General features: G+C 57.3%; 1 protein-coding gene across 1 annotated transcript in view; it reads left to right on the forward strand.

Moving 5' to 3' along the window:
• The window catches only part of FAM193A (family with sequence similarity 193 member A), a 105,952-nt gene that overhangs the window by 61,620 nt on the left and 31,950 nt on the right, over positions 1-12,382 (forward strand). The window contains exons 7-12 of the mRNA XM_054581877.1: positions 3,453-3,600; positions 7,029-7,106; positions 8,318-8,430; positions 8,510-8,752; positions 10,083-10,236; positions 10,326-10,505. Of these exons, the coding sequence (XP_054437852.1) occupies positions 3,453-3,600; positions 7,029-7,106; positions 8,318-8,430; positions 8,510-8,752; positions 10,083-10,236; positions 10,326-10,505 (916 nt within the window). The remainder of the gene's footprint in view (positions 1-3,452; positions 3,601-7,028; positions 7,107-8,317; positions 8,431-8,509; positions 8,753-10,082; positions 10,237-10,325; positions 10,506-12,382) is intronic.

The following is a 12,382-nucleotide window of genomic DNA, read 5'->3' on the forward strand; positions in this document are numbered from 1 at the left end:
AGGGTAGGGCGAGGGAGAGAGGGAGAAAAACAATTGATGTGAGAGAGAAACGTCCATTGGTTGCCTCTCACATGTGCCCAGCTGGGGACCGACCTACAACCCAGGCCTGTGCCCAGACTGGAAATGAAACCCACGACCTTTGCAGGGCTGGAAATTATTTTTAAGTAAATAAATTCATGTTGTAGTTGCCTTGAAGAACGGTTGCTTCTTCCTCCGGAACCCCGTGTGTAAAGGGAGCCTCTGTTCCCTGTGTTCCCCACGTCCTGCCCACAGGCCCTGCCTCTGGAGAAGCAGGTCAGGGTAAGGGGGTCACGAGGAAACGCTGCCAGGTGTGGCCGCCGGGACCTGGTGTCCTGGGGGTCCTGCCTGCGATCCTCACAGGGGAGAGAGTCAGGAGTGTTCAGAGCTGTGAGTCTGAAGTGCAGAACCTGGATTGTCCCCACTTACGACACTCAGAGCCACACGAGCGCGTTGTGGAAAGACGTGCATCCTGGCAGGCGGGCCTTACAGCAGCTCGCAGGGCGTTTACACCTTGGGGTTTTTCTTGGTGAGGCCGTGAGCTTGATGGGCCTGCCCTGAAGGGGGGGGGGGCGGTGACAGGAGCCTGACTTGTGTCACAGATGCTGTTGTTTTCTGGGCCCTGTCTCTGGGCTCCCCCGTGCTCCCCGAGAGAGATGCTGGCTCGCCTCCAGCGGGGGTCCGGGTCAGGCCGTGGTGCTGCTCACGGGCGGGGCAGAGTGGCCCGGAGGGCTGGGCGCCCACGGGAGACGCTCCCGGTGGAGTCCCTGTCGGTGGAGAGCAGGTCGGACTCGAGCTCATGCTGTAGCTGCCCGCTGAGCCGCGCGGAAGAGTTCGCACGAAGCAGACGTGAGCCCCATGGCCTGCAGCGGTGGCCTCATCTGTGGCACAGGGAGCCCTCTGTTCTTTGTACAGTGACACCCTGTTTCTGGCCTATATTGGTTCAACTGTATGGTTAAGCAAAATTGAGACACAGAAAGCAACACAAAAGCAGATGCACCACTTGCTGAATTGTGAGCAGGCAGACACCTTGTAGGTGCCACCCGGCACGGCCACCCCAGAAGTCAGTCCCTGTGTGTCCCGTGCAGGCGCGGGCACCTCTCCCAGAGCCGGCGCTTGGCCGTTATGGTCTGGCCTTTTTTATTCTCTCATCTCTCCAGTGTGTGTCTCCATAGTCCTGCCTAGTTTTTAGTTTAGGAGAGTTATTGCTCCCTTTTTTAACAGGTTTATTGAAATACAATTTATGACTGTACAATTCACTCATTTAAAACGTACAGTTCAATGGCTCTTAGTACACAACATGGTTAACTATCTAAGGCTGTGACAGAGTAAACGTAGCACACAGCTTGTTGAGGCTAAGCGTGCAAGTCCGCGGCATCGCTGCCCCGCAGTGCTGGGCAGCCGTCACCCGCCTCCAGCATCCGTCTCCCCGAGGGACTCTGTCACCATTGAACAGTGGCCCTCCTCCACCCTCCCTTTTTCGCATGTGTGGAGAGATTCCTTAAGCTGTGGGTTCCCCATCCCTTTTCCGTCCCAATTTATGTGGTAAAGAATAGGACCCTTTTGTTCTGTAGCAAAGCTGGGGCCCCAGCTCCTGCAGCCCGGGCGTTGGTGGCAGGACCCAGAAGCTCTGTCAGACTCTGCTTCCCTCCCAGTGGCTGGGCCGGGAGCCTTGTTTCTGCGTATTTGTGGCTGTGGATGGTTGTAGCTAGAGCCCAATGTGGTCTTTGTTTTGTGGTCTTTCTATAATATTGATTGATAGGAAAACTTTTAATGAGGGTCCTAGTAAACTTTTTCAAACTGACTTTATTTCATTTTATTCTCTTGATCACGTCCCATCTCACTATGCGTTATTTGTCATCGGCATCAGCAGGGGTATTTCCCACGTGCTGTTCTGTTTTCACTAAGAGAATAGGTTAGTGACTTGTTTGCCGAACCGTTGTCACTGGACCCTGAGGTCGGCCCTTGGGGCCTGTCTCCTTGGAACGCGAGCCCCGCTCTGCTCGACTGCGAGCCTCTGCCTGCAGACTGCGCTGTGGCAGCCCCACGGAGCGCCCCAGGGCCCCGACGGCTTTGCTCCCTGTTGGCTCCAGTAGACCCGGCATCACCCTGCGTCGCCCTGTGGAGGAGCGGGTCTCACCTCCAGCTCCTGGGGCTGAGGCAGGAGGGGGTGCTCTCAGGCCTGCAGGTTCCCTGGCCTCCACGTGGAGCCCGGAGGCGCCTCTGAATCTGGGGGTGTGTCTTGAGTTTTGCGTCCTTGGTCACTGTGGGGGTCAGCGTCCCTCTCTCCCCCTCCTTCCTCCGGGGAGGGGGTCCCTGCACCTGACTCCCCCGAGGAAGTGTGTGTCCTGTGTGGAGCCGGCACAGGTGTGTCTCCCCAGGGGGCGCCCTCAGACGGGACACAGGAGGGGGGCCTTTCGCACCCACTGGTACACTGCTGATTTAATGTTGCTTTACTTGCACTGTTATGAAATTACTGAATTGTTATTGGAATAAAATGCTGAAAGTCTGCAAAGTCATGAGGAGGAGGAGGTGCTGTACACAGTTGGGTGCTTCTCGAGTTTGTCCTCTGTCCACCCTCATGCACGTTCTGAAACGCGGTGCCGTCTTCAAGCCTGTACTTAGCATGGGCACGTTTCCACGTGAGGACAAGCCTCTGTGCGCGAGTGTGAGCAACGGGCCTCCTGCCGCCTGCAGCACGCACCCGCAGCGGTACGCCCCGCCCCTGTGGCGCGGGGGCGGCTGCCAGAGCTACGCACAGGCACCGCCGGCTGCCAGCCCAGCGTCCCCTTGGCTCTGGGCGGTTGTAAATATTGTCTTTGGGTTTGAACTTCCTTGTCAGGATGTGTTCAGATACAGTTACTTTGGTTCAGGTGTTGACATAGTTAAATATTACAGAAATGAGTAGTTTCTGATGAGAAGCTGCAGGTCCCTTTGTCCCCATCCCCCACAGGCCTCCTGGCCGCCCCTCTTGCCCCATCCTCTTTTTCAGACACATGCGTGTTTACCTACTTGTGTGTCCTCTGTTTCCTGTTCATTCTCCTGGTTGCCCCCTTACTGTGTTTCTTACCAAGGTGTAAAATGGAGCGAGAGTGTAGTTGCGTTTTGTTGCCTGAGCTGGGTTTCTGTTTTGCTAATTTAGAGACCAGGTCCAGACCGTGGACATCTCACTCGCTGTTTTATTTGCAGCCACATGTCCAGCTCCCGGATGCCCTAGGCCCCAGCCGTCCCGGGGCAGCGGTGCTCATCCTCGGCGCCCTTCCTGGGAGCCCTTCCCGCCGGAGCTGCTCCTTGACGCTGCTGTCCTGGGTGCCCTGCATGTGCCCTTCGTGGTCCCTCCCAGCAGCCCGTGGGGCGTGCGTGGCGTCCGCTGGCCGCTGGCCGCTGGCCGAGGACCCGGACCCCTGCCTGTGCTGAAAGGCCTCTCTCCGCAGGCTGGGCAGCACGACGCACGACGCCTGCAGCGAGGACGCCTACAGCGCCCTGCTGCAGCGCTACCAGCGCTCCGAGGAGGAGCTACGCAGGGTCGCCGCCCAGTGGCTGGAGTGCCAGAAGCGGATCGACGCCTACGTCGACGAGCAGGTGCGGGTGCGCCAGAGCCTGCGGGCGCAGCGCCGGGGCAGGGTGCCCGCGGGGCCGGCAGCAGGGAATCAGGCCACCGCGGCCTGGTCACGCCCACAGTCACTTCACAGGCTGCTGCCCTGGGCAGAGCGGCCGAGCCTCGCGGGCATTGTGCCCGTCACTGGGCACTGGGTGCAGAGCCCGGTGCGCACAGCCCAGGGGGACCTGCAGAGGCCGCTCTGTCCATGCCCTGCTGCCTAGGAGGGGGCGCAGACTCGAGCACAGCCTGCCGCTGGGGGGCGGCTGGCTAGCAGCGGGGGCAGCCTGGTGGGGAGGCAGGGCTGCCGATGGAGGGGGGCCTGCAGGGGGTGGCGCTGCGGCCAGAGTCTCCCGAGTGCCGAGAACAGGGGCTTCCAGCTGGCCCCGGCCCATCTTCTCTGTTAAGGTCGTTTTTCAGACTTGCAGTAGTAATAGCTGCTAGTAAGAGAAAAAGACATTTCCTAAAACTTTCAGGGATACCCAGTGTTACCAGAGACTTAGCACCAATTTGAATTTTCCCGCCAAAGAAGGCGCCACGTACACCTTCCGCGAGGTGGCTTTTGTGCCCTGTGTTACGGCCACACGGTTTACGCATTTCTCACGGAGTTCACACCTGGCTGCTTCATGGTTCGGGAGGCTCTAAGGATGGCACGTCAAGTGGCAGAACAGATCTCCTGACAGCGATCGCTGGTGTGTGTAGGAAGGCCAGTCGCTGTCAGGCCCTCTCACCAGACTCCGTGGGCGCTGTCGTGGTTGTACAGCCAGTCGCTGTGAATGTTCCGGGGGACCGTGGCGTCCTCTGCAAGCGGTGCTAGTTTTGTCCTAGTCCCAGCACTTGAACTTTGTTCTGTTTGTTTGGGCTGCAAAGGAGTTGTTTGGACATTGCACATCAATGCCATACAGATTTTTGATACTTTTTAGCAAATTAAAGTTTGTTTTTCTCCTAGCTCATTAAGGTTATTATTTTTGTATTTTGTAAAAACAGGAATAGATAATTTGATTGTATGGTTTTTCTCCTTTTATGTATTTCCAAAAGACTTTAGAGGTTAGGTTTCCTAATTTTGAGACATCCTTGCATTCCTGGGATTAAAGCCTGGTAGAGGCCCAGCCGGGTAGAGTGTCATCCCAACACGCCAGGGTTGTGGGTTCAATCCCTTGTCGGGGCATATACAAGAAGTGACCAACGAATGCAAGATTAAGAGGAACAACAAATCAATGTTTCTCTTCCTTACTCCTTTCTTTTCTCTCTAAAATCAAATAAAAGTTTAAAAAACACTCCTAGAGTACGCTACATTACTTTTAACCCATTATAAGATACAACTTGCCGCCATTCTAGGCGCGGTCCCTCCGTCTGGGCCCTGAGGCATCACGGTGCTCGCCTTTGCAGCTGGCGTGCGGTGGGGGTTTGGCCTTTGAGGTCTTGTGTGTTTCCCAGGAAGGTTATGCTTATCTCAGCGAGCAAATAGAGAAACTTTTCATATTTTCCAATTTTCAGGAATACTTTAAATTTTCTGTTCCATAGAGGACTTGCTAGAAGCCCCCACTAGGGGTCTTGATTTATTTTGCAGACAGGAGGGGCAGGATTATAGGCTTTTCTTTCTTTCGTTCTTTTTTTTAATCCTCACCCCAGGGTGTGTTTTATTGCTCTGAGAGAGAGAGATCAATTGTTTGCCTCCCACATGTGCCCCGATTGAGGATCGAATCTGCAGCCTGGGCATGTGCCCCGACGGGGGTTTGGACCCACAACCTTGGTGTACAGGACGGCATCCCAGCCGGCTGAGCCACCTGGCCAGGGCAGGAGCACTGACCTCTTCCTGCCTCTCCAGTTTACACTGCATTTATTGAGTGGGTTTGGGTTCTCAGTGAGTGAGCTGCGCAAGTCGCTGTTTGCCTGGGGCGCTATCCACAGCCTCTCGGCTGAGGGCCCGGCCAGAAGCCAGTGCTCGCGGGGGGCGGGGGGGGCGTGGGAATGAGGACTCCCCAGCCTCGTGGGCTGCCTCTTGTGGCTGCCCTTCCAAGACAGGACTTTGTCCAGCCAAGGGCGCAGAAGGGCAGCGGGCCTGCTGCCCCGCCGTCTCCGCGGGGCACCCCCAGAGGCGCTCAGCCGGCAGGAGATGCCTGCATTGCTAGGTGAAATCGGGAAAGCTTGTTCTTGGTGACTCAACTCTTTAAATCGTGCTGGCCCAGCTGGGGCGCCTGGGGCACTGCTGGCAGCTCTCCCTGAGGCGTGAGGAGCAGGAGCCTGGCAGTGGAGGAACCTCCTCGGAGTGGCCTGTCCCGGGCCCTGCCCGTCTGCCTGACCCTGCGCCCGGGAGGGGCTGGCAGCGCCTGCATCTGCGGCTTGGTTTTCTGCTTCACATTAAGTCCTTTCTACCTTATTAGTTGGTTTCCTGTTTTATCTTATTTTGGCTTCTTAGGTTGAACGCATACTTCTCAGTCTTTTTTGTTCTTTTCTGCTCTCGAATGTGTTTAAACCTATATATTTTCTGCAATGTGGGCACATCTTACAAAACTTGATTTGTGGGGCTTTTGTTGTCAATTAGGACGACATCAGTTTCTTCTCTGAGTTTAAGCCATTTAAAGTTCTTTTCAAGTGTGTGAATTTTATTTTATGAAATTGCTCTTTACTCATTTTGGAGGGTTTATTGGTAGTATTTTCTTGCCTGTAGGATTGAATTATTTGGGGAGAAGGTATATACATCAAGATGTAACCTCATTTCCTAGCCTCACCCTCCAAAGTAAGATAGTGCCTTGAACCTATTCTTAATTTTCTCTCAGTTTGGTGTTTCAGTTTTGGTAGAATGCACATCACCTAACATGTACCCCGTTGCCCCTGAGCGCAAAGCACCGAGGACAGTGCGCTATCCAGTGGCGTCAAGTGCACTCGCACTGTGGGGTGACTTGCACACTGCGGGGAGAGTTGCCCCGGAGGTGATGGGGGGCCGTCTCCGCGGCCTCCACCCGACCTCGCCACCTGCCCCAGCCCCCCGGGTGCCCCGCCCTCCACACCCAGCCCACTGTCCTTGGCCACCGTGCTGCCTGCCCACGGTCGTCCTGTCCTGCCTCCGACTCCAAGGCCCTCGCTGCTGGCGTTGCCACCTTCATTTTGTGTGTCTAGCGCGTGCAAGACCCGTGACAGGCAGTCAGTGAATGGCAAATGCTTGCCTCCCGTTTTGACGACCCGCTCTGACCCCTTAGTTTCTCTGTAATTGGAACTTGTGTCCGCGGTGATTTTGAGTCGGTCAGCAGGTGCTGACGTGGAAACAGTGTCCGTGACATCGGTTCTGCCACCCCTGCCCTTGTCCACAGCAACGCTTCCATAGGTGTTGACATTTCATATGTCCCCATGAGAGAGGCCTGGGGAGCTCCTGCTGGCACTCAGCGTCTTGCTTTGCTACTTCCCTTGTTAGATGACAACGAAGAGCAAGCCGCGCACGCTGACAGAAGACTGGGAGCTTTTCAGACAGCGGCGATTCCTTGAAGAGCAGGTGAGGCTGGGCGTCGGCGCCGTTGCTCCTGCACAGTGAGTCCAGCAGTCCCCTCCGGGGCGGGGGGCGTGTGCGGGTTATTCTCGTGGGGTGACACTGTGAGGCCACCAAGTGCACCGACCTCCCTCGCGCTGGGGACCCGCCTTCCTCCCTGTGGTGGCCTGAGGACACTCGGCCTCCTGGAAACTCAGGCTCCCTCAGCTCTGGTCCCCTTGCTGCCGCTGCTCCCTGGTGTCCTGAGCCTCCCTGGCCCCGCCCCCACGCCGCTCCCGCGTTCTCACCCCCGTGGTCTCCTCTGGCACCACAGGTAGACAGAGGGTCCCGTCTCCGGCTTGCAAACCCGATCCCCCAAGCCTCCCTGCGTGGCTCCTGTCCTGCCAGATGGCCCTTCCAGCTGCCAGTGTCCCATGGCCAGGGCTGGTCCCAGTTCCTTCTGAAGTCCAGGTGCTCGCTGAGTCATTGGCAAGTCTAGGCGCTGCTTCCTAGGCAGCTCCCAGACCCACCCCTCGTCTGGGCTGGTCTTCGTTCCTGCCGCTGGTGTCCTCGCCAGCCGGCCTTCCGAATGGCCGTGTCCTTCCCCGCCTCTGCCGCCTGCGGGCTGGGCGCCCTGGCCTCCGTTAGCTCGTGGACACTCTGGGTGCATAGCCCGCAGCCCTGGCAGGCCACACAGTCCTGGTGCCCCAAGCCCTCACCTTGCTTAGCCCAGGGTCAGCAAGCCTTTGGGAGGTGTCGGGGGGACACCCAGCTGCTGCTTGTCCCCTGGCCTCTGACAGCACTACCCACACGGCCACCTCCTGGCCTGGCTCAGGCCTGGGCCCCTGTGGCCCCTCAGCAGCTGTCTGCGAGCACCCCCTTTAACACCACGGTTCCCCCACCCTCAGTTTCTTACCTGTCTGCTCTTCTGGAACCTCAGGTCCTTGGGGGCAGCAATTCATCTCTGTGTTGCTGCAGGTACCTTGACGTACCAGCGCACGGCAGGTTCTGGGGGAGGGCCGGGTGTCTGCCGGGAGGCGTCTGTCCAGGGTGGCTGGTCACTGGCCTGTGTGGCTCCACCTGCACACTCCTGGTCTGCCGCCCCTTCTCCTGGCCCCGTCCTACTTCAGGAAGCTGTGGCCTCGGTTTCTCAGTGAGCACGACAGACAACTGCAAAGCCCAGGGTGACAGGAGACCGGTGCCGCCGCCTTCACCTGTCATTCTGCAATTCCCTCTAGTTCACCAACAAGAAGGCGGTCACGGGCGAGAACAACTTCACAGACGCCGTAAGGCAGGTGCTGTCCTCCCGGCTGAGCGTGCCTGACTGTCCCAGCTGCCACTACCGGAGAAGGTGAGCCAGCACCGCGGCCCGCGGAGAGCACGCCTGGCAGGCCCTGGCTGGCTCGGTGACCGTCCTTCCTCCCAAACAGGTGTGCTTGCGATGACTGCAGCCTCTCCCACATCCTCACGTGTGGCATCGTGGACCCCCCTGTCCCCAGCGACACCCACGTCCACCCGCTGCCGCTCCCGGTGGGCTCGGCTCCCGACTGCGTCTCTGAGATGCGCCCGCCCAGCGTGTCGTCCGCCAGCTCGGGGTCGGGCTCCAGCTCCCCAGTCACCGTCCAGCAGCACCCCAGGCTCATCCTCACGGACAACGGCTCCACGCCAGCTTTGTGAGTTGCGTCTTTGTAATAAGGTTTTGGAGGTTTAAGTCGTGCAGTGACGAGAGCCAGACAGGGATGGCTACAGAAGTACGGCTTCCTAGTGCTTTCTGAGACCAGGGCCCTCTGTTTTTTTTAAGCAACCTTTTAACCATGAAATCATTAAAGCCCAATTTTGACACTTTCATTGCCTGAAGAGAAATGGAAAATTAATCAGTGCCAGTCAAGGATAAACACAGTGGTGTGCAGGCAGACCTCACATCCGCTTACTGGCAAGGCCGGGCCGCGCTTGCCCATGTCCAGCTAAGGGCTCGGGTGACCGCGGTTGCCAGCCATTGGAAGGTTCGGTTTTCTGTGTCCCACTTGACCTGGAAGTACATTTCTGGAGCTCAGGTGCCTCCCCTGTGACCCGTGGGGATGCTGACAACCTCAGGAGGGGATGTGCGTACCAACCAGGGCAACACGTCCTGTCACCTCCGGTGCTGGGCCCTCGGGAGCCCTGAGCAGCCCTCGCCTGGCCAGCGCCATTTGCGCCTCCTTGGTGAGCTCTAGGCTACAGAGCCGCCTCGTACGTGGAGCCTCGTCTTCCTGAAAGTGGAAAAGACGCCCGAGTCTGGCAGTCCTGGACACTCCTGAAGCCAGAATGTCGCCTCCCAGAGGTCTTGGTGCTGAGGCCGCAGACGGACCGGAGGCAGGCTGGCGCTGGCGGCGGGTGTCCGCGTAGGGCCCTGCTGGGAGCTGTTTGCACTGTAGGTCGCTGTGCCAGCTCTTGCCACGCACCAGAAACTCAGGCGTTCTAAAGTGGCCCACGTAAGCGGCGGCCTGGACGTCAGTCCGCCTGTCTTTAGTAAACGTCTCCCTTGTCCCACTGCCTTGAAGACTTGCAGAGGCTGACATTTAAGACTGTGACTGGCATGAGCAGAAGTGGTCTGGTAGTAGCAAACTCTAGTTTCTTGTCACAAAAGTGCCTTTAAAGTTTTGTTTGGCTGGCTGCGTCTGAAACTGCGGCAGTCACACCGCTGCTCTTTGTTGAACAGAACTGCGTTGCCCGGCACCGGCAGCGAGCGCACTGGGCCCCGGGGCGCTTCCGGTCGGATGCACAGGTCCCAGCTGCCCACCGGGCCACGTGGCCGTGGCTGCTTTGTGCTTTGTCAGGAGCGCTCTCCCTCCCTCCAGCGTGCACAGGCGGGCCTCCTGGGCGCGTGCTCTGTGCTCAGGCTGCCGCGCAATGTCAGGAAGTAGGAGCGGTGCTCAGGGTGGCGCCTCTATAAGGAGAACGGAGTCTGGGGGTGCTGTCTGAGCCCCTGTGAGCGGCTCACTGCGACCTCTCTGCTTGTCTCAGCTGCAGTGACGATGAAGATGTGGCTCCGTTGTCAGCCAAGTTTGCTGACATTTATCCGCTGAGTAACTACAGCGATACCGAGGTGGTGGCCAGCATGAATGGACTCCACAGCGAGTTAAACGGTGGCGGGGAAAACATGGCCCTGAAAGACGAGGTACGGCCACGGCGATGTCGTCGTGACATCAGCGGCGCAGGGTGGCGGTCAGGCGTGGGGCTCTTCATGGTCTTCTGCTTGTTTTTAAGTCCCCGCAGGTGAGCAGCAGCAGTGGCAGTTCTTCCGAGGCGGACGATGAAGAGGCGGACGGCGGGAGTGGTGGGGAGCCCCCGGGGGCCCCGCAAGAAGACATGGCCCTAGGGAACGGGAGCCCCGGGACGGAGGACAGCAAAGCGGACAGCCCTCCCCCGTCTTACCCCGCTCAGCAGGTGCGGCGCATCTCTTTGAACTCGCCCTTGTGCTGAGGGCCTCTCTCGCTCTCTCTGTGTTCTCCATATTGGGGCCTCTTACACGCAGAGTCGGGTCTGGTCGAGCAGCCTCTGAAGATGGGCCGTGGGGAGCCGAGGCGCACGGACCCCGCGAGCCCGCACCCCGTGAGCCCTGCCCTGGTCTTCCGCTCGCACCTGAGCTCTCTCGTCAGCCTCTCAGTTTTGCGAACCCCAGTGGATGCGGACGTTTCGATGTCATGGAGTTTTTGTCTGTATAGAAGCAAAGGAGAGAGTTTAGAAAATAAAATTAAATAGTTGAATGGTAAAATTTCAGCAAAGGTTAGTTTTATAAAAGGGATTTTTTTTAAAAAGATTTTTATTTTTAGAGAGGAAGGGAGGGAGAGAGAAACATCAAAGCGTGGTTGCATCTTGCATGCCCCCCACTGGGGACCTGGCCCACAACCCAGGCCTGTGCCCTGACTGGGAATCAAACCCGCGATTCTTTGTTTTGCAGGCCGGTGCTCAATCCAGTGAGCCACACCAGCCAGGGCTATAAGAGATTTTTAACCTTGAACAGATCTGCTTTTCTGTTACCCAAAGATGAGGGTATCTTATCAATTATTTTTCCTTGCGCAGTTTTAACACAGATGTCCAAGCAATTTCTAAATGAAAGGAGAAACAGATGAACATCGGGATGCTTGGCTCGTTAGTTCATTTCAATGGCATGAGCCCGACTCCTGCAGTGAAGGAGGGAGTCCCGCTGCCCTGCTTGCCCTCTACCTGGTCTGGCTCCGCCCACCCCGGTCCCGGGCCCCTGTAGGCCCCCTGTGTCAGGTGCTGTGTTCTTCCAGCGCCCACTGGTGTGCGCACAGGCACAGGTTCGTTCTCACTTTCACACAGAGGCTCGTCCTGACGCACGCACCATCCTGCGCCCTGCCTGGCGGGGCCCCCGCCAGCCGGTGGCCCGCAGTGCCCGTCCGCAGTCCCTGCACGCCCCGTGGTCCGCTGTGCCGGCATAGCCTGGTTGTGTCTTGTTCTTCATTGGTCCCCTGCTGATGGGCTCTGTGTGTATCAGCTATTCACGAGCAACCTCATACATCGAACATTTCTCGCAGAAGCAGCTGCATCCCGAGGATGGGTCGCCAGTGGTCTCCCTGGCTTAGAGGGCAGTGGCCTCCCCGAACCCCTCAGACGCTGATGTCACTGTTTTGGAGTTCCACCTGTCTGAGACCACATGATAAGCCCTTAAGGTTTCCATCCTCGTTGGATTTGTTACGGGCAGAGTTGAGCACCTTTCATACGCTCGTTTGTTTTCTGTTTCAGTATTGAGCTATGGCAGTTGTGTATGTGCCGGTTTATCAAGCGTGCGATTTGCACGTTTTCTCTTGGTCCATGGCATGTTTGTTAGTTTTTTTTATGGTGTTTTTTGAAAAGCAAAAGTTTTTCTGTTTGGTACATCCCAGTTTACCAGGTTTTTTCTGTATGAAACATCCTTCTGACATCACACCCCAGAAAACGCTGCCTAGCACACAGCTGAGCTGTGGTGCGTGCGTTGCTGGGCCTGCGGCTTATTTGACTTGGTTTTCGCCCACGGCGGGAGGTTGGGGGTCTGAATGCATCTTTCTGCAGACGTGGCCCCCGCTTGCTCTGGCCCCGGGAGTGCGCCCGTCCGCCTGCCCTGGGGCCCTCGCCATGGCCGCGTGACAGGCGCACTGCGGTTGCTTTGGGAGCGGGTGGCCTCTGCCCTCCGGCTCACAGGCCTTTTCAAAGTGCGTTTCCATTTAAGTTTTAGAATCAACTCCTTACCTTCTACAAAAAACCTTTTTGAATATATTTTTAATCTTTTTTTCTTTTTTACGATTTTATTCACTTAATTT

Source organism: Pteronotus mesoamericanus, unplaced genomic scaffold, assembly GCF_021234165.1.
Source record: "Pteronotus mesoamericanus isolate MK-2021 breed Mesoamerican mustached bat unplaced genomic scaffold, CSHL_Meso_final contig_68, whole genome shotgun sequence".
NCBI lineage: Eukaryota > Metazoa > Chordata > Mammalia > Chiroptera > Mormoopidae > Pteronotus > Pteronotus mesoamericanus.